The sequence below is a fragment of the Cyprinus carpio genome, chromosome B11 (genome assembly GCF_018340385.1).
Source record: "Cyprinus carpio isolate SPL01 chromosome B11, ASM1834038v1, whole genome shotgun sequence".
Taxonomy (NCBI): Eukaryota; Metazoa; Chordata; class Actinopteri; order Cypriniformes; family Cyprinidae; genus Cyprinus; species Cyprinus carpio.
This window is the reverse complement of record NC_056607.1, coordinates 14,740,498-14,761,865: the sequence shown is the minus strand read 5'-3', so window position 1 is coordinate 14,761,865 and position 21,368 is coordinate 14,740,498. Positions and strand designations below refer to the sequence as shown.

The 21,368-nt window shown below is 36.5% G+C and overlaps 1 protein-coding gene across 1 annotated transcript; it reads left to right on the top strand.

Annotated features, from left to right (window-relative positions):
- Positions 1-61: 61 nt before the first annotated feature.
- On the top strand, positions 62-21,337 carry LOC109098720 (fer-1-like protein 4). Its single transcript, XM_042734084.1, is given in 46 exon segments — positions 62-474; positions 653-708; positions 2,105-2,193; positions 2,313-2,412; positions 2,546-2,640; positions 3,479-3,520; positions 3,609-3,782; positions 3,965-4,025; positions 4,155-4,285; positions 4,370-4,433; positions 4,880-4,964; positions 5,776-5,938; positions 6,115-6,289; positions 6,905-7,091; positions 7,560-7,835; positions 8,152-8,255; positions 8,752-8,860; positions 9,196-9,385; positions 9,483-9,603; positions 9,763-9,863; positions 9,957-10,044; positions 10,150-10,266; positions 10,365-10,517; positions 10,970-11,153; positions 11,299-11,423; positions 11,643-11,777; positions 12,101-12,274; positions 12,790-12,900; positions 13,133-13,294; positions 13,642-13,807; positions 14,142-14,254; positions 14,867-14,983; positions 15,075-15,114; positions 15,660-15,763; positions 15,923-16,057; positions 16,166-16,286; positions 16,992-17,118; positions 17,374-17,544; positions 17,811-17,965; positions 18,234-18,415; positions 18,796-18,881; positions 19,063-19,161; positions 19,664-19,905; positions 19,996-20,297; positions 20,408-20,508; positions 20,620-21,337. Coding segments are annotated over 46 exon segments (6,093 nt in total). The 5' UTR covers positions 62-395; the 3' UTR covers positions 20,801-21,337.
- Positions 21,338-21,368: the final 31 nt, after the last annotated feature.

Genomic DNA, 21,368 nt, shown 5'->3' with positions numbered 1-21,368 from the left:
TCTCACTTGTGCTCTTATTAATTGGAGTTCATAGAATTGAAATGCAGAAGTGAACACAGCTGTTCACCTGTATACTCATATTACGCCCTTGGTTCAACTGTTAACTACTGAATTATCATAGGTAAATATTACAACTCGTCTTCTGCCTGAGGAGTTTTCTGTCAGATGGAATTCCAGCAGTTCCTCAAGGTGTCGGCTCGTATGCTCTGACTCTGAAGGCTACATGAATGCTGGATATTTAAGAGCGGACTAATTGAGGATGTATTTGTTTAGCATTTATTTTAAGTTGGATTTGAGTGTTGTGTTTGTACCTTAAGAACAATGAAGACCAACTTCACTTAAAGCTAACACAGTTGGATCAGGAGTACAAGACACAGAAAGAGCAGCGTTTGGCCATGTCTATCACTGTCCTTTTAAAAAAGATATATAACCTGCCAGGGAGATATGACAGGAAAGTGGAATTGTCTTTTAGAGGTAAGTGCTAGATATTGAGGAATAATCATATTGTCATATTATTCTATTTAATTGGGGAATAAATAGTATTTATATAATGAGAGAAATAATAGTGGGACTAACATGATCTCTTTGTTTAAACTTGTCAAGACTTCTATTTTACTATATTTAAAAAGGAAAAAAAATGTTTATTGTCCAGGTTTTACTCACAAAACCAGGATCCTTCAGTGTGAGAATATAGCCATCTTTAATGAGGTAACTGTTTTAGTTGTGTTTATGGTGAAATTTTATTAAAGTTATGTAATTGCTGCAGGATATTTAGAAAAGCAAAAAAAAAAAAGTTACCACTGCCGCTAAAGGTAAGATCATTAGTTGCAACAATACCATTCAAAAGTTCCTATACTCCACATCTGTTTATTTTAACAGAAAAACAGCAAAATTACTCAAATTTAGCCTCTGTTTTACATTTAATATTCATATATTTTAAAATGTATTTTTCCCCCCTGGTTTTTAGTAGCCATTACTCCAATTTTCAGTGTCACATGATTCTTCAGAAATCATTTTAACAAGAACTGTATACTATAACTACTATCATTGTCTTAACTCAAACTATTTAATCAATTCAATGCATCCTTGCTTGTTAAAAGTATTACTGTCCTCAAACTATTGAACTGTAGTGTGCTGGTTACCACCTTCACATTTTAGGCTATCTTTATTTTTTCATAATACATTTGGGAAGGCAACCTGTGAAAGCAACAAACGTAGCTGCTGCTTCTTATTTAATGAAGATGAAATCAGTGTTTTATTGAGTATGTCGGGAGGTCTTCATGCTAACCACACCTTTAGTGTTTAGTCACCATGCTAGATCTACCACAGGCGCTTCAACATTCCCAAAGTCTTGTAAACAGCCACATCTATGAGCTCAGATACAGTAATGAAATTACAATATTTGACTAGAGTTCTGTCACAAGGTTATCCTTTAACTTTAGCTAACAGATACTGGGAGGGTGGGAAGGACAAGAAAGAAAAGTTGTTCAATCTGAGAGAAGATAAATCATGTTCAACACTGGCTTTATGAGGAGGAAGTCCTTGGGATTTTAATTTATGAGAAATGCAGTGACTGTTTGATTTAAAAAAAATATCTTTTTTTATGAATTTATTTTATTTACAGCCACACACACTACAAGTCAAAAGTTTGGAATAATTAATAATTTGAAAGAAGCCCTTATGCTGATTTCTTTATTCAAAAATACAGTAAAGCATGGATATTATGAAATATTTTTACAATTTAAAATAACTGTTTTCTGTTTATCATATTTAAAAATATAATTTATTGTAATATGCTCATTTGGTGCTCAAGAAACATTATCATCAGTGTTGAAAGCAAGCAAGGGCACATTAAATTGATCAAAAGTGACAGAACAAAACATTCATAATGTTATGATTTCTAATTAAAATATATGCTAAAAATCAGGCATATATATAATAATAATTAGGCAGTATAACATTTTTCAACACTAATAATATTTCTTGAACACCAAAAACAAAAAAGAAAGAAAAGAAAAAAACACATTTAGACTGCGTGCAAAAAAATTAACATGTTTGTACATTTTGTTTTAATCTGTTGTATTTTATATTTATATGACTCCAGTGCTTCAGATGGCCTCACTATGGGAAGGTTGAGAGGGATGAAATTTTGTCAGTCAGCATCTACAATTGCAGTAAGATGTTCAGCAACAGGTCAGAACATGAATCAGGCCTCATACGGAAAGTATTCATTATAAATAAGACAAGGGAAATGAATAAAATGATTCTTAATGAACATAATATTCCAAAACAATTCATTGCTGTGTGCACAGATTGCTGGGAAGGCTGGTGATCAGCCTGCAGCATGTGGTGTCTGTGGGGCAGCTGCTGCTCCGTGAGCCCCTTACAGACGCTCAGCACAGTCTCACTGATGTGAGTGAAGAGCTGCTCTCAGTTAAACAAATACTCTTCATGAAGCGTTATTGAATCATTAGCTGTTGGTGTGGCGTTAGGTGTGATTGAAGCTCTTTTGTGTTAATATGTGCTGATGGATTTTATTGTGTAGATCTACATAGAGCTGGAGGTGAAGTACAACCCTCTTCAGGGGGCTGCAGGCGGGTGGGACGGTGGCGACTTCATCAGAGAACAGGACACTGATGGGTGAGAGACATCGTTATGTTCATCTCATTCATCCATCTGTCCATTTATCCATCATTCCTTCCTCCCATCCATTCTTCCTTGTTTTTCCTTTCATCTGTTTTCCCTTCTTTCATTATTTCAACTTCCATCCATTCCAACTTTGTCCCATCCATCCTTCCTTCCTTCCATCCATCCATCCATCCATTTCACACCTGCCTGCCTTCCGTTCCCTTTTTCTTTTCATTTTCATTCTACTTCATTCTTTTTCCCCATCTGTTCTTCCTTCCTTCTGTCCATTCTTACTTCCATTTGTCGTTCCTGCCTCTATTTCCTTCCTTCTGTTCTTCCTTCATTCCTTCCATACAGCAATTAGTTCATTCATTCTTCCTTCCTTCCTTCTGTCCCTTCTTCCATCCATTTCCCCTTCCTTTATTACTTCCACTGCTTTCTTACATCCATTCTAAACTTTTCTTTCCTTCTCTTCTCTTCTCCATCCATCCATCTTTTCTTTCTACCTTCTTCTTTCCTTCCATATATTCTTCCTTTCTATCTTCCTTCCATCCAGACATTCTTCCTTTCTTCTATTTCTTTTCATCCATTCTTCTTTTCCTCCATCCTTCCCTCATTCCCTACCTCCTTCTTTCCTGTCTTCCATCCATCCATCCATTATTCCTTCATACCGTCTATTCTTTATTTTGTTCCATCTATCCTTCCTTTCTTCCCTCTATTCTTCATCCTTCGTCCTTCTTTTTACCTACTTTGAATGGATGGATGGACCCATGGTTTCTTCCATATATAACTAAGTCACATTTCTTTAGTTTTGTAATCTCTTTGTAAATCTGAATTTTCTCTATTTCAGCTCAGAGCTTGTCATCAGGAACACAGGCTTCACTGAAGCAAAGTAAGGACATCTTCAGTACATGCAACTCCTACACATTTTCTTATCCTTTATTCATGGAATTCACACTGATGTACTCAATAATTTGTAGTTCTTCAGACAGCATGCGTCCTCAGCAGCTGGATCGTGAGACGAGAATGATCGGGCGCAGTCTTTTGAAAACTGACGACGAGAAAGGAGACGAAGATGATGATAACGACTATGATGATGATTATGACTTTGCAGATATTGAATGTGCCAATGTGTCATTCACTCACATTTTGAGGTGTGTTTCAGTTACATTTCAGTATTATACCTTACCATAAAGAGATCAATTGTATTGCAGTGCAATACAATACATTACACATTGTATAACCAAAAATGACTCATCATGTAATTCCCATATTTGAAATTAAATCTGGGAATGTATAAATAAAACTGCTATAACAAGGCTTTTTATGTGTGTAGTCGTTGCAGGGCTATAGCAAAGCATGAGCTTGCTGTCACACCTAAAGTGAAGTCTTTCCAGGTAAAACAATTAAATGAGGCCTGCTTATTTCATATACAAATAATTTTATAATTGTTTTCCTTATAGCCGACTCTGTTTGATGAGAATCTAGTATGTTTAAGTCTTTTATTTCACTCTTTTTCCCCTCAGGTGAATGTAAATGTGATTGAAGCTCAGAAACTGGTTGGGGTGAACATCAACGCAGCAGTGTATGTGACTATTGGAGATGAGAAAAAGCACACAGCTACTCAGAAGTCTACCAACTGTCCATTTTACAATGAGGTAACTACTTGCAAAGAACTCAGCTTTAAGAATCTGAAGCATTAGGCAGCTCTCTGATTTGTTTTGTTTCTGTTTTTGTCTTTAAACTTCATGTTTGAATTCCAAGAGACACAAGATGTGCTCTTTGATAAAGTGATTGAGATTTCTGTAAGTATTTTCAGAGACACTATCGGAGGGCAATTAAAGAGATTTAAAGGGACTTACATAAGTTTCTTACATACTGTATACAACAGCTAAAATGGTTTTAATGTTATTTTGCCTATAATAACTGGTGATGCACATGTAAAAAGAGAAAAATATACAGTATTGAAATGATAACTGTTCTTAATCTGACCTTAATATTTGACTTGAATAAAGTAAATTAATTTATATATTGCCATATTTTAAGTCATCTGACACAATATTTAATATGTATGTTGTGTGTGTATAGTGGCAAATTTTTCTCCTTTTTTCCTTATATCTTAGGTGGTAAATTAAAGTAAATTAATTTATATATTGCTATATTTTAAGTCATCTGACACAATGTTCAAAAAATATGTATGTTGTGTATGTATCGTGGTGATTTTTTTCTCCTTTTTTTTCTTATATTTTAGGTGGTTCATAAGATGGTCCTTGCCTTTTTGATGTCCCGCATAGGAACTTTTAAGATCGACATCAGCACAGTGTATCAGCAGCCGGGTAAACCCAGATAAACCCAGTTTATGAAGCAAAAAGTGCTCATTGCAAGCATTGATGCACACAGCTTAAGTAAAGATTACAGAAGTTGAGAGTTCATTTCACTGGTAAAATGATAATAACATTCCCTAGACATTTTAATGGTGATAATTAACTCACCACTAGTGGTAAGAAAAAAAAAAGAAGGATGATTATATGTCTACTTAGAACCACATTTTCTAAGACATCACAACTAACTTATTATTATTCAAATATTTTTATAGATTTTTACAATTTTATTGGTTATTATACAACAGTCTCAGCCAAACAAACATATACAACATTCTTCTTAAATCACATATTTCACATCAAAACACATAACTACGAAAAAGGCAATGATTTCTACCTGATTAGCTGATTGGTGCACTTAATTCTTCCAGCACTACACTGAAAATGAAAAGTCAAGGGATTAGGGTCCACACTGAAAAAAATTATACTACATTTTTTAAGGTAAGTGTTTGCAAATGTTATTTATTTTAGCTACATTTTATTTATTTATTTATTTATTTATTTATTTATTTATTTATTTATTTATTTATTTTATTTTTTTGAAAGTTAGTCAACTAAATTTGTTTATTTAAATGTATCTAAAATAAATTGATTGCAACCACTTACCTTTAAAAAATTTGGTCAATTGAATGAATAATTTTTTTCAGTGCATGTCTTTGTCACATAGAGATGTAAATGTTCTGAAGATGTCTATCCAAAATCTTTTTAATCTGGAGCATCCCCGAGCATCATTACAACAACTTAACACATCCAATATATCTCACAGATCACCGTTTCTACCAGAAATGGGCTCCACTTACTGACCCAAAAGATACCCGCTCCGGAATTAAAGGCTATGTGAAGTGCACAGTGAGTGTGGTGATGAAAGGAGACCCCATGGGCATGGTCAGCTTGGCACCAGCTGGCAGCCAGAATGATGACATTGAAAAGTAAGAGCTTGCCTTATGTTAACACGGCTGTTCTCCTCTTAAGGACACATCCCCCCTAAAAGAAACATTAATATTAGATGTTTGATTCGTTGGTCATTGACATTAGTATGTTCACTAGACAGCTTTCAGCATCTGAAACTTAAATATATTTTGGTGCATTTTCATGTGGCATGTAGGAACCTTCTCCTTCCAAAGAGGATGCCTTCAGAACGCCCTTGGGCAAAGTTTGTCCTGAAGATCTTCAGAGCTGAAGCTCTGCCCAGCATGAACTCAGGTTTCATGGGGAAGATAATGAAAGACAAGAAGGTTTTCCTCGACCCTTATGTTCAGATCACATTCGCTGGCCAGCAGGTGATTTTCTTTCAGTTTTCTTTTGAATTAGATATTTTGTCTAACATAAAAATGTTAAACAGGAAGAACGGAAAGTCCTTCTCACAATATGTTTGGTTGCATTGTTTCTTTGATACATGGTTTGATTTTACTATTTAAACAGTCAAATTACCTGAATTTTTAATTATTTTTTTCCCCCTTATAATTTCTACATACTTATCCTATGTGAAATAACACTTTTGTCAAGGGATACACACACACGTACACCCTGATGGTGCGTTTGTTTGTTAAATGGGCTGAGGCGCCATCAGTATTTGAACTGCTCTCGGAGTATTACCACACAGGGTATTGGCAAAAATTTCAGCTCAAAATAAATTGTTATGATGTCAGAGCTTGTCTCTGACAAAGTTCAAGTGGAGTCAGGAGCCAAACCTAAACTCTCTGTTCTTATCTAAGTAACACATGTTATATATACACAGTAGCACATCATCAAATTCAGTCAAATGCTACATAGAGTACATACTGTAAAATGAAAAATAAAAACAAAATGTAAAAAACATGTTTTATTATTAAAAAATGAAATAGAAATTGCATGAAAATTAATCCATTTACACGTTACCATCCATTACATAACAGGGGGAAACGTCAGTAGACAGCAACTCTAATACTCCTGAGTGGAACGAACAGATATCCTTCATTGAGCAATTTCCTCCTCTTGCTCGACGAATCAAAATCCAGATCCTCGATGATACCAACATTGGAGATGTGGCTGTGGCAACACACTTCCTGGACCTTCTTCAAATCTCCAATCCCAACCGAAATGGTCAGTTTTAATAGTGACTTCTGCAGATTTAATGGGATAGGTCACCCAAAGATGGAAACTCTGTCATCATTTACTCACCCTCATGTCGTTTCAAACCTATCTGACTTTCTTTCTTCTGTGGAACACAAAAGGTGATACAGTATTTTGAAGAATGTTGGCAACCAAACAGTTGCAGTTCCCATTGACTTCCATTACATTTTTGATAACCAACATTCTTCAAAATGTCATCATTTGTGTTCGAAAGAAAGTCATATAGGTTTGGAACCACATGAGGGTGAGTAAATAATTAGAGAATTTAATTTTTTTGGTGGACTATCACTTTAAGTACAAATGCATTTCTGAACCCCCCAGTCATGTATCTGCATCCTCATTTTAACAAGATACAGTACCTTCATGTTACGCTTTTTGAACAACTTCTACTTTATTATTTTTCTGCAATCTACTTTACCTCTTTCCTCCATCCATCAGGTTTCAATCCCACCTTTGGCCCCGCTTGGGTCAATCTCTACGGCTCACCTCAAAACTCCACACTGAGAGACATCCACAGGGATCTTAATGAAGGTCTGAGTGAAGGAATCTTCTATAGGGGCAGAATACTGCTCTCGCTGAGTGTGGAGGTTTATTCCTCCCCTACTGTTGTGGTGACGGAGAGTAAGACCATTGCTAATGTGAAAAGCAAAATGAGTAGGCTTAATCTTAAACGCAAAACTCGAAGGTCCAAGGAGAAGACAGCAGGCAAAGAAGGTAGTGTCAAAATATAAATGCTTTATGGATTATGTGTGGTGAAGTGGTGCTAAAAGGAATCTTTTTATTTGTGCATCCTGAAACGGGCTAAACATAACAACATTAGCTTAGCCAATAATGTGACATTTGGGGAAGGGTTACCACATTTGGGGAAGGGTTACCTCTTTGTTCGACCAATGACAGATATCTAAAATTTGTTTTTCATTAGTGACTATATGCAATGTAAAATATTTGGAGTTATGCATTTATGCACACACAAATATGTTTCAGAGATGCTCTAGCACTCGAATCACAAACGGAAAATGATTTTATTCAGCAGTGCAGAGTCCCAGTGGGCCTGCTGAGGAGTCTGAAGATGTTGGTGCTGAGGTACCTGCTGCCGTTACAGTCGAAGTGGAAGATGTTCACCCTCTTCCTGAGGTCAGTGATCAAGTTTGCCTGATAGGAAGAGAGAAGACAGTCTACCATGTTCTATTTCGGTTTATACATGAGTTAGTTCTATAGTCTTCAAATTTGACTGGCTGAGCAGCACTAATTTTTTAGTGACTGTTTTAGCAAGTGTTGGCGAGTCTTTATGAGTGAATCAGAGAATCATTCACTCAACTGATTCATTCACAACACTTATTCAGTTAGAAAATGAACAAAGGGGTTGTCTTCAAGTCATTGAATCATTCACTAAATTTGTTCAAAATACTGAATCATTCACTACTGTGTGTTGCTTGGAGACTCACAGAGGAGGAAAAATAGACAATAGAATTTCCAATATTGTGTCTAAAATGTTCATTGCCTGTTTACTAAACTGTTCCCTAAAAGTAATATAACACAATTGGTGCTGATGTTAGACACAAACATGATTATTTGTACTGTATATAGTATTACATTTAATCAGTGGTGGATCTGTTATTTCCTCATGCAGAATTTCACTGGAGAGAAGGATGAATTTTTGTTGTTTGCATCCTTCTTTGAAGTGACAATGATAGATCCTTCTATTGGCTCCAAACCAGTCACCTTTGAGCTGTCTATAGGTAAGATTAGACTGTTTTATCTCATAATATAAACAGCTGTTTGAGTATAAACCACTCATACAAAAGTGTATGCAGAGCTTGATTTTATTTCAGTTTTAGTTTTTAGCAATTTAGTATGTACACTTTAGTTGCTAGTTGGCACGGCCACATTTCTGTATATATATATATATATATATATATATATATATATATATATATATATATATATATATATATATTAATTTATAGTTTCATTTATTATTTATATTGACAGAGTTATTCATTTAACAAAAAATTTTTTTCTTTAAATATTTTTGGTTTTAGTTATATTTAGTTACGATAACACTGCTTCACAGGGAATTATGGGAAAACTGCAGATGTTGTAGTGAAGTCCAGTAAGAGTGGTAGTCAGGAGAATCTGGCTGAGGACAGACAGCCGCTGTTGGAATCAGACGATGAGTTGGAGAGAGATGAACTTCTGAACCCTGGCCCTCGAGACAAATCCGTCACCCCACCCAGGAGACCTCAGCCCACTGAATACGACAGGTGAATGACATTCTCAAGACTCACAGCTTATCGTTATGTGGAGTGCAGCAAGATTATAGCAAGAATAGCAGCAAACTTTATCATTTTTATCATCCAGGTCATTTAGTTGCATTCCCTTATTCCGAGAGAAACCATGTCTCTTTGTGTGGAGCTGTTTTGAGGATCAAACCTTCCGATTCCACAACAGCAATTGGTTGTCCAAGATGGCTGACCGACTGGCAAGTGACACTGAGCAGAAATATAAGATTGTGTCTTTAATGAGCAGAATTATTCAAATGTGTTACAGTCCACATGCTAACTTATTTTCCTCATGTCATTCCAAAAGCACTTGACTGTTAGAATTTTCTTAGTTTGACTTATGTCCTATATTCTTTAAGGAAAATGGCATTGATGAAGTGGAGATGCTGTTGAAAAGATCAAAGATCAAGGCTAAAGAACGTTTGGTTGATGTCGTGCTGGAATTATTTTCCACTTGCAAGTAGGACACATTTGCATGACTATTCTGAGTCTGTATTTCCCCTCTTACATCGTACATTATAGATAATAGAAAGATTGTTCTAACCGCTCACAGGCAGTACAGCAGTAACTTAGACAGGAAGAGGAATGCTCGTCAAAACACCCTGGATAAGTGCCGTGTGGGGCTCATCAAAAGGAACATTGTGAGTGACTGTACAGTATTGATTTTGGTATTACAGAAGTATGCTGATTAATTATAAGGTTAAACCCACTAGGAGTCTTCATTGAGAATGTGATATGAATTGCAGGTTTTGCTGGCCAAGCAGGCCCTGAGAGTGAGAAAGAGAGTGACCAGAAATACGGTTAAAGACAGACTAGCAGATCTGAAGAATATCACAAAGAGGCTCCGCTTTCTGGCCATAGAAGTAATGCTATCAAGATTTGCTGTGTCTTATTGTTTACCTCAATAAGACCTCAATTTCCACCAGAACTGAATGTAAGTGTTTGTGTTCTCATATGGCAGCCTCAGAGCACTCTCCCCGATGTGTTTTTGTGGATGCTGAGTGGAGGGAGGCGAGTGGCCTACACCAGGATCCCAGCACCCTCCATCCTATTCTCACTGGTGGAGGAAGAGAAGGGTAAAGACTGCGGGAAAATCACTGCTTTGTACATGAAGGTGAATTCCTACTTCATATCACTTATTGCAAAATCTTTTTCCTTTTAATCCAGTTTTCATGATAGATACATTAGCAATCATTAATATTGCCCACTCAAAAACAAAAAACAAAAACATACACATACATGTTTTTGTATGTATTATTAAACAATACAATTAGATACAACCACAATTATTTTGCAATTAGATTTTCCAATCTAATGTTTTCTTTAACCTTACTAAAATGGAGCAACATATTGGTTATTCGTATTGTTTATTATTGTGTTTTTTGTTGTTGCTTAAAAATGTACACTAGCATACAGTCAGTGAGAGTTGTGTATCTTTGATAAGATAAATGCAGCCTTGATTGAAGAGAATTCTTTCAAAGGCATTAAAAATTTTTGCTGACCCCAACTTTTGAACAGTATTCTATGGCTTAATTTGGTTTATTTTTTTATTCTTTTGTTCTGTAGACCCCTGGAGGAGCAGTGGGGGAAATTTTCGCCAAACTGGAAGTATATATGTGGCTTGGTATCACAAAGTACGCAAAAAACTGTGTCACCAGCCTTCCAGCAGAGTTTAGACCCATTTACGAAGAAGCGACTTCTGGTGCATCAATTCCCCGTAACATGCCTCCCACCAAATTAGCGGTGGAAGGTACTTCCAGTTCATTTTAGCTAATACAAACATCTCGGATATTCTCCATAATTTGTCTCAGGCGGCTTTGAAAATCAATCAATCAATTTTAATTTGGATGACATTTCATGAAAATTACAGTCCCTGCTTTTGTCCTTTCATCCAGACAGTCGTTATTTCCAGTTACGTGCTCACATTTATCAAGCGCGTGGCATTATTGCAGCTGATGACAATGGACTGTCCGACCCCTTCGCCAAGGTTGTGTTCAGCACACAGTGTCAGCTCACACGGGTGGGTCTCATATATATTAACACTTAAGTTATTTTTTTCTCTGTTCCCAATAAAAAGCACTGGATAGGAAAATCACTAAAAACTTATTCAGTTAACTTGAGATTTATGATGTCCATTCAGGCTAACTGGGATCTGAAGCGACATGGAAATGAGCCAGTCAGCCTTTATTGATTGCAATTTTGTGTCTCCGAGATTGTTAAAAGATTTTATTCTTTGTAGGTAATGGAAGAAACTCTGTCCCCGACGTGGTGTGAGTTACTCCTCTATGATCAGGTTCTGATGGAGGGCAGTAAGGATGCGTATAGAGAAGACCCTCCTGTGGTCATCATCAACATCTATGACTACAACAAACTAGTGAGTGATAGTTTTTAATGCATTAACTGTTTTGGAATGCTGTAATCTGTGAATCAACTGTAAATGGCACTTAAAAAATCAAGCTTAAACAAAAGCATAGGTTTGGTTCTAACAGTAGTACATTTTTAAATCAAATAAAGAATAAATCTGCACCATGATTTCACATACAATGTTTATGTCATAGCATATTGTTTAGAAAGTCTACTTATATACTGTATAAGAGCATGTAACGTCCATGAATAGTCTAGAATATGAGAAATCAGACTTATGATTGTTAATTATAAAGTGCGATTTATTTGTGGTGCATTTGAATGTTACAACAGGGCAGTCCACAAGCCCTTGGTCGTGCATTTGCAAAGCCAGAGTTGAAGTTTGTGGAAGAGCCATATAAAAAACCCCAGCTGCAGTTTTTTGAGATCACAAAAGGCAAGAGCAAAGCTGGTGAAATTTTAGCAGCTCTTGAGCTCATCGAGTTGAATTACTCAAGCTTCGGAGAGGTGGGACTCTTTCTCATTAATTTCACTGCAAAAGTGAATAGAGTGTAGCTTAACACACATATAGACACGAAATGACCAATCATTCATTTGTCATTTAGAGAGCAGCTTAATACACATGAATGAGTAGAAAGATATATATTAAAATATTTCATGTTTTTAAAAGTAGTCTCTTTATGTTCACCAAGGATGCATGCAAAAACAGTTATATTGTGAAATAATATTGTTATTACATTATATTATTAACTTACATCTTTTTACTTTTATATATTTTAAAATGCAGTGTATTATGGCAAAGCTGAAGTGTATTATGTCACCGAATCTTTCAGAAATCATTTTAATATGTTGATTGGGTGCTCAAACAACATTTCCTATTATTGTTTATGTTGAAAACAGATGCGTTGCTTTAACCTGATGGTAAAGATGACTTGTAGCCAATCCTCCACCTCTATATATATCAGAAAGTCTTAAAATATGCCTTTTAAATGTCATGTTTCTGTGCTCTGAATCCATCTCAGCCAGCTCTGCCACTGGATGTTGACCCCAAGGAACCACAGTACATGGAAGAAGAATGCTATTATATCATTCCAGAAGGAGTTCGACCTGTGCTCAGGAAATACAGAATAGAGGTGCAAACTTGAACAGATGTGAACTGAATAAAAGTTGCAAGAGTTTTATTTAACGTCACAATTTAAAGGTTTTCAATGCCAAAGAACAAATTGATTTATCAGATGTGTTCATAAGTCACCCCCCAAGAGAGTGTTTAAAATAGCAGCATGGTTCGACCTACTGCACAAGTTTGCCAGCTGACTGGTTTGGTACTTGTTTACAGTGTTTTGAACTGAAACCCTTAAACGGCAGGTGCTGTACTGGGGCCTGAGGGACCTGAAAAGAGTCAACCTGTTTGAAGTGGAGCGACCTCAAGTGAGGATTGAGTGTGCGGGCCACATGATCGAGTCGGAGGAAATTCAGAGCTACAAGATGAATCCCAACTTCAATGATGTGGTTAAACACTTTGATGTTGTAAGACTCCCTCTTTTCAAAGTATTAGACCTTATCTCAAGAGCTGTGTTGAGAACATGCTTGCCATACAAGCAATGATAACATATCCTGTTTCAGAATTACTAAAAGCAGTACTGGTGAGATGTTTTGCTCAGAATGATTTATTAGTTGTAGTAGGTTTTTGTTTGTGATTGTTTGGTGCATGGTGACTTTTGCTAACACCAAAGCAATCATTTTATATGTAACGTCCTAATAAACATTTAAAAAGTAAGCATTGAATATTTGATGAGGATGGTTTAATATTAATCATCTACTTGCTTTTATTACCATAACTGCACAATAGCTCATAAGTGGTTATGTGTCCTCAGGAACTTCCAGAGCTTGTCTACCTGCATCCTCCTCTTACTATCTTCGTAATGGAGCAGAGGGCATTTGGGAGGCTGGTCCTGGTGGGAACTCACGTGGTCCAAAACCTTGTGCAGTTTGGTCCCAGGGACCAAGAGGAGTGGAAAGACGAGGAGGAGGAGCCTGAGGGTATGGAACCTTTTCTAGCTCATATGTTTGTGGTTTAAAGGCCAAAAAATAAAGCATCTGCTGTTCGGATATGTGTACATAAATAATGTACATTCAAAAGTGCACCAGACTCTCTTTCTTTATAAACTAGGATGGCATGAAACTTTGCTGAAATGAGAAAAGACACTGACCACTGACACTGATATACGTAGTATAACCACATTTTGAAAAACGCCACTATTTTTGCACATTTAAACTTGCTCACTTTTGACTGGTTTTTAATATGGAATAAAGACTAGGTGTTTTTAATATATTTTAAATTAGAAAATTACTAAACATTCGCTCACAATTTTAGAGAAGAAGCCTCCACAGAAGACCACTCCTCTAACCACAGTGATCACCATGGACTTGGGTGGACTTCCTCTGAAGCATAGCAAAATTCCTGTTAACCCTGTTAACTTAGTCACGGTTAGTTCCAATGTTTTTGTTTCAGTCTATAAGAATGAACACTTTCTGTAGTGTTCCTCAAATTGCTGCTCACCATATGTGTGAAACAGTTCAAAACTGTATCTGCCATCTTCAACCACTTTTCAGAAGTTTTGCAAACACTTTTCTTCAAACAGCTGCCTTGTGGTCATGGGGTATCCAGTTTGGGTGAAATGACGTTAGTTGGCTGATTTGGGATGTTTGAAATAGCTCCTAATGAGTACTTAGCGCACATGTTTTAACCACCCACAGCCTGCCGTTATTAAATGTGTAGCTCTTTGCACCCATTAACCTGTTGATTATGGTGTGAATCTGCTGGTTTGTTGAGTGCAGTGAAGTGTGTTCCTGTGTCAGTGTGAGCTCCTGCTGTTAGATCATTCTGTTTAATTGGGCAGCCACTGCATAGCCAAGACCCCTGATGACATCCAAATGGGATGCTTTCAATCATGAATGTGTGCATTTGGCTTTTAAAAATCCATGTTCATGTTTAGTGTGTAAAGGCCTGTCCACAAATTAAAGGTTAGGAATGACATGAGGGTGAGTGAATGAGTTTTAATTTAAGAAATAATGTATTGTGGAAAACTCACTTTTCAGTCTCCAATCATAAAGGTGATTAAAAAAGAAGAGGAGTTAGAGGAGGAGCCACCAGAAAAGGAGGAGCTTGATTGGTGGTCTAAATATTATGCATCAATGGCTGAACTCGAAAAACAGGTGATAAATTATTTTGATCATAGATTGTATAAACTATGTGCCTTGTTGATTTTCTCAACATGTAAATGACTTGTTTCCATCTCTTCTTTAGGAGGAGAAAGAGGATGACTTGGAAGATGGACACGATGGAGGTATTATAAGCATGATTTAATTGTTACTCTATTACTGGACAGAGGCCTAAAACATATTTGGGCGCTTAAAAGTTGATTATCAAATGCATTATATAACAAAATACCAAATGTAGTTGAACAAGACATGAAATTGTGGTTAGTCTGCTATGCAATTATGGGTGGATTGAAAGTGAAATTACTTCTAAGAAAAGGTCTACCATAATTTGTTTGTGGATACCACTTGGTGTGAACTTTCTTGTGTGATGACATTCAGACATTTTTAGTGTAACCTAAGTGGCCACATCCTTTGCTTAGGATGCCTGTGTGAATCTGAAAGTAAATTACTTCATACATGCACTAAAAATCAGCTATGGACTGATTGAAAGTGAAATTTATTTCTGATGAAAGGTCTAGCATAATTTGTTTGTGGATGTCACTTGGTTTGCGCTGTCTAGTGTGATGATATTCACACATTTTTAGTGTGACCTTAGTGGCCACATCCTTTGCTTTAAGATGCTTAGGACTGAATGTATTTCGAAGTATCAGTGTAATGTCACATTCTGCAGATGGAGCACCACTAAGCATGTCAGCACTAGAGGCAGAGGATGATGAGGCTGTGATTGAAATAGAGCCGCCTGCTCCAAAGAGGAAGAATATTGCCACCTTACAGGTTTGACATGTTCTTAAAACTGTAATCCTTTTATTTAATTCAATACAGTGTTATCAGTTGTATTTCTGCTCTTCAGCCATCTAAAACTATTTGCATTATCTGCAATTTGCATTTTCTGTCCTTGTTCTTTTTTTGTCTCTTTTTTATTTCATTCACCAGCTTTACAAGTCTGAACTTGAAAACGAATTCAGTCAGTTCATGGACTGGTTGCACATATTTCCTGTCTACAAAGGCAAATCCAGCCTGGAAGATGAGGAGGAAGATGAAAGTACGAGATATATGGGTAAATACAAGGTGAGATGTGTGTTTTGGCAAACTCTCATGCACTGGATCAAGAGTGTTACAGCATGCATGAAAAAAGTCAAGGATTAGAGGTTAAAGCAGAGCTGTGCTCCGTTGCAGGGATCGTTTCTGATCTACCCCATCGCCCCAGAAGACGAGGAAGCAGACTGTCAGATCACTAATGGGATTCCCAAAAATGCACCCATCAAAGTCCTTGTGAGGGTATATGTAGTAAAAGTAGGTATCACTTTTTCTAAACAAATTCCTTTTTAAAAAATTTTTTTAATTAATTTACAAATTCTGCACAGTTAGTTGACAGAGTGGGCATGAACATTTTAGACAGTTTATGTGAATGTATTAGGGAAAGTTTTATATTTTATATGTTCTTTAAAGTTGATATGAAATGGCTATTTTCTAAATGCATGTCATTGATCTTATTGTGAATGATTCATCCATGCTTATTTCTCTCTCTCTCTTTAAAAAAATCAAAACCTCTTAATTCTATGGTGAAACATTAGACTTCTCTCTGTCTCTCTGGTAATGTATGCCAGACTTCTCCAATCATTTAGTCTGCCTAAACTCATTCTGCATTCAGCCTTCATCCAGTCAACAACCGATGCATAAAACCAAGTCCCCCCTCCACAGTTTTTCTTTTATGATAATCCATTTCACTCTGATGTACATCACAGAAGAACAGAAGAAAAGAACTGTTGTTACATAGCAACTTTACTTTTTTTGTGTGTGTCATCTTTTACATTTTTTAGATAAACAGTCCTGCATGTATGTATACAAGAAAAATGTTAAATGGTTTAAAATGGAGCATGTCACAATGAAAGGTGCATTGCTTGCATCACAAAAGTACAGTTTTTCATCATTTCCCCTTATATTTTCTGTGCATTGAATGTGAATGTAAATTGTTTATGCTTTCTTTCCTTTGAACCCCAAGCAACCAATCTGGCACCCACAGACCCAAATGGAAAGGCAGACCCCTATGTGGTGGTAAAGGTTGGCCAGCAGCAAATGGACAGCAAAGAACGCTACATTCCCAAACAACTGAACCCAGTGTTTGGAGAGTAAGTGCCGTCTGTTCACAAAATGAATGAATGTCCACAACATTCAGTGTGGTGGCTGTAAGAATGAAATATTAAATGTAATTTTTCTTAGAGGCTTTGCAAGTACAGTATTTTTAACTCTTGACAGCCTGAACTACAACTACAGTTGTAGCTTGAAAACAGCATGATTTGAGCTAAAAAAGGCTAAATCTGTGATATGATCATTCTCAGGTTTGGTTACCTGACTTGATATCTTGAGCACTTGTCTCCCCACAGAGTGTTTGAATTGACCGTGTCCTTCCCCCTGGAGACAGAGCTCAAGCTGTTTGTGTTTGACCATGACCTTGTGGGTTCTGATGACCTGATTGGTGAGACCCGCGTGGACCTTGAGAACCGTTTCTACAGCCGCCATCGCGCCGGGTGTGGCCTGGCTCTTCATTATGATAAGTGGGTAATGGTTTTAGCCTGTGATGATGGTGGTGATAGTTATTATAATGATGATTAGTATTATTATCTTTGTCGTGACCACTACTGTCGTTGTCATCAGAATTTCTCAAAGCTCCTTGACTGCTTGAAGCTCATATTGGAAGAGCTCTCAGAAGATTGTTTGTAGCTGCAACGTTTAAGAGACTGTGATAAATCAAGCGATTTTGTGGCCTGATTTTCATTTGACTCTACAGGTTAAATCAGATTAGGATGTCTTGTGATTTCAGGGATGGCTATAATAAATGGAGAGATGCCAAGAAACCCACTGCGATATTATTGGAGCTCTGCCGCAAAAATGGGATTCCATCTCCAGAGTACAGAGAGTCTGAAATTAAAGTTCTCAACAAGATCTTCAAAGTTCCCAATGAGGCTTTTCCAGAAGGTGGAAATACAAGTTTATTAAAATAAAATAAAGGTTATAAAGCACCTTCACGTAATACAAACAGTAATTTTGTGTTCTGTTTCTTCAATGAAAAAATGAGTTTGGCACAAAACAGAGATACAAAACATATCCACATCTTTTTATTGTTTTATGGCACTGAAGTCCAACATTTGCCTTTGTCTTCGTCAAAATGCAAGCAACACATGTATATATACATACAGTACATACAGTATATATGTATAATGAATATGAGACTTGGATCCTGCAGAGTTGCTGAAGAAGAATAAGAAGACTGAGGAAGACTGTGCAGAGCTGGATGAGCATAAAGCTCTGAGTGTCCTTCAGCGCTGGAAGGAGATGAGAGAGTTCTGTGAGGGAGCATGTCCTCTGGTTCCTGAGCATGTGGAGGTCCGCTCACTGCTTAACGCCGAAAAGCCAGGCCTCCCTCAGGTCAGACTCCATCGCACACACACAAAGACTGGTTAGCAGTTTAGTCAAGGCCAGTTAGCTTGAATCAAACCATCACTTAAGTTGCGTGCCAGATGACACACTGTACACTATACAGTGCATTATGCATTATCAATGCATTATGTACTCAATCATCTTATGTATTAATTATATGAGGTTATTTTGTCATCCAGCATACCCTCTCATTCTAGAATCTTATTAAAGCACTGACAGTTTACTTTGTTTCTCGGTTAATAGAGTGCACTGTCTGGGCTATTGAAGTACATTTTCAGTGTGAGCACACTAGTCACACTATTTATACTGATAATGGCATAGAATAGTTCATAAGTATCTCTTTTATGTCTTTGTCTTTGATATGGCAGGGTTATGTTCACATGTGGATTGACATGTTTCCTATGGATGTACCTCCACCACCACCTGTTAATATCAAACCTAGACTTCCAGAGAGGTAATCAGGACATCACACATTATACTAAAGCAATATATGTTCCAAAAGCAAAGTGTCACCAAAAAGTAATTGAAAGAGAATTAAAGATCTGAAGATAACTTTCTACACTTCTCTCAAGAATAATAATTAGCTTATGTGCAATATTTGTGTAATGAGAGAATATTTATCCCTGTGTTTCTAGTTATGAGCTGCGTGTGATCATCTGGAATACTGATGATGTCGTACTGGATGATGTCAATCCTTTCACTGGAGAGCCATCAAGTGACATCTATGTTAAAGGGTCAGAATACACAAGAAATTAAATAGCCCATAAAATCTGATGTTCCATTGATGCCACTTTACAGTTCTCTGTTCCATATAAAATTAAATTGTAATATTCCATAAAAAACAAAGTTTGGATTCCATAAGATTATTTTTTAAAAGAAATTAAACCTTTTATTCAGCATGAATGCATTAAATTAATCAAAAGTGGAAGAGATTGTCTTTTTTAAAAGATTAAAATATATTGAATTATATAAAAAAAAATATATGTGTGTATATATATATATATATATAGTATATATATATATATATATATATATATATATATATATATATATATATATATATATATATATATATTAAATAAAAATAGTTATTTTAATTAGTAATAATATTTCAAAGTATTACTGTTTCACTTTATTTATTTCATGAATAAATACAGCCTTGGTGAGCATAATGGACTTATTAAAAAACATTAAAAAATATTATTTAAAAAAAAAGATTATTTTTACCTTCACCAGCTGGATTAAAGGTCTGGAAGATGAGAAACAGGAGACGGATGTGCATTTTAATTCCCTCACTGGTGAAGGCAACTTCAACTGGCGCTTTGTCTTTCACTTTGACTATCTTCCTACTGAGAAGGAGATCATCTACAAGAAGAAGGAGTCCCTCTTCGCTCTTGAGGAGACTGAGTTCCGCCAACCAGCTGTTCTGGTGCTGCAGGTCTGGGATTATGACCGCATTGGTTCCAATGACTTCTTGGGTTAGTGGTTGTAATTACTAGTCAAGGGTTCATGTTAGAATTCTACTGAAATTTTCTAGTTAGTCAGTAAAAACATGTGTTCCTTTCCAGGATCCATAGAGTTGCGTCTCAGCGATATGGTCCGTGCATCAAAATCATCCGAGCAGTGCAGCGTCAAGATGGCCAAAGACAAGGCTGGCCCCCGCTTCTCCATCTTCCGCAGCAAGAGGATGAAGGGCTGGTGGCCGCTCATCAAACTAAAGAGCCAAGAGGACATTGAGAGAGAAGAGAGGGAGGCAGAACAAGAAAAGAAAAACAAGAAGAAGAAGAAAAAGAAGTCAAGCAAGCGTAGCCAAATGAAACCAGAAGATCTGCAGTTTGTGGACAACAGTGGGAACACCTTCCTTCTAATGGTACAAACACTTTGTCAGTGCACCAATAAAGAGTAAAATCAAAGTGGTTACACTTTTGTTTACTTTGTAAAGGTAGACTCAAACTCTTCATTCGTTAATGTGGTTTGCAGGGTAAAGTAGAGGCGGAGTTCCACCTAGTGTCAGCTGAAGAAGCCGAGAAGAACCCTGTGGGAAAAGCACGCAAAGAACCCGAACCTCTGGACAAACCAAAGTAAGAGACTAAAACACACTATCTGTGCATATATAGATATTCATATAAGTTTGCATCTTTATTGTGTACTTACTAAAATGTGCTACATAAATATGTTTTTGTTCCCTTAAGCCGCCCCAAGACATCCTTCAACTGGTTTGTGAACCCCTTGAAAACCTTTGTGTTCTTTATCTGAAAGAAGTACAAGAAGTATATCATTGCTTTGATAATTTTGGTTATCCTGGGGCTCTTCCTCTTCCTCATCCTCTACACCCTGCCTACACACATCAGCCAGCTTATTGTCAATGGATGAGAAGGTGGAAATGCACATAAACAAAGAAATTTACTGATCAACAGGGAAAATAATTATACATGTGTACATAGCCATTATTTACTTTTAATAGGAAAGACATAAGCTATAATAACTAGAATAAGACTTTAACAATACAAACAATTGCTTGTTAAAGGTGCAGTAAGCCATTTCTGACTATCACTGTTGATATTTAAAATGACCAAAACAAACACGCTCCTACCCAAAATGATCACACCACTATCTTGATAGCACCCCCAAATTCACAAACAGGCAATGCAATAGCCCCTTCCCCATCCTTAGTGGACACGCCTCTTACTGGTGATTGAAGTGTTTTTGGTGCCCAGCCTGATCCACTTTCAACAGTGTTTCTCAGAAATCGCTTACTGTGCCTTTAATAAATTTAGTGCAGTTTGATGCTTTATCTTTCCATGTACACTGATGTTCAAAAGTTTTAAAGAAATGAATAATTTTAATCAAATAAATGCATCCTTGAGTTTTAAAACCGTTTAAAAAAAGGTTTAAGAATTTTAATTTTGAATCATGCTGCTGATTTTAAATTTTTTTTTTT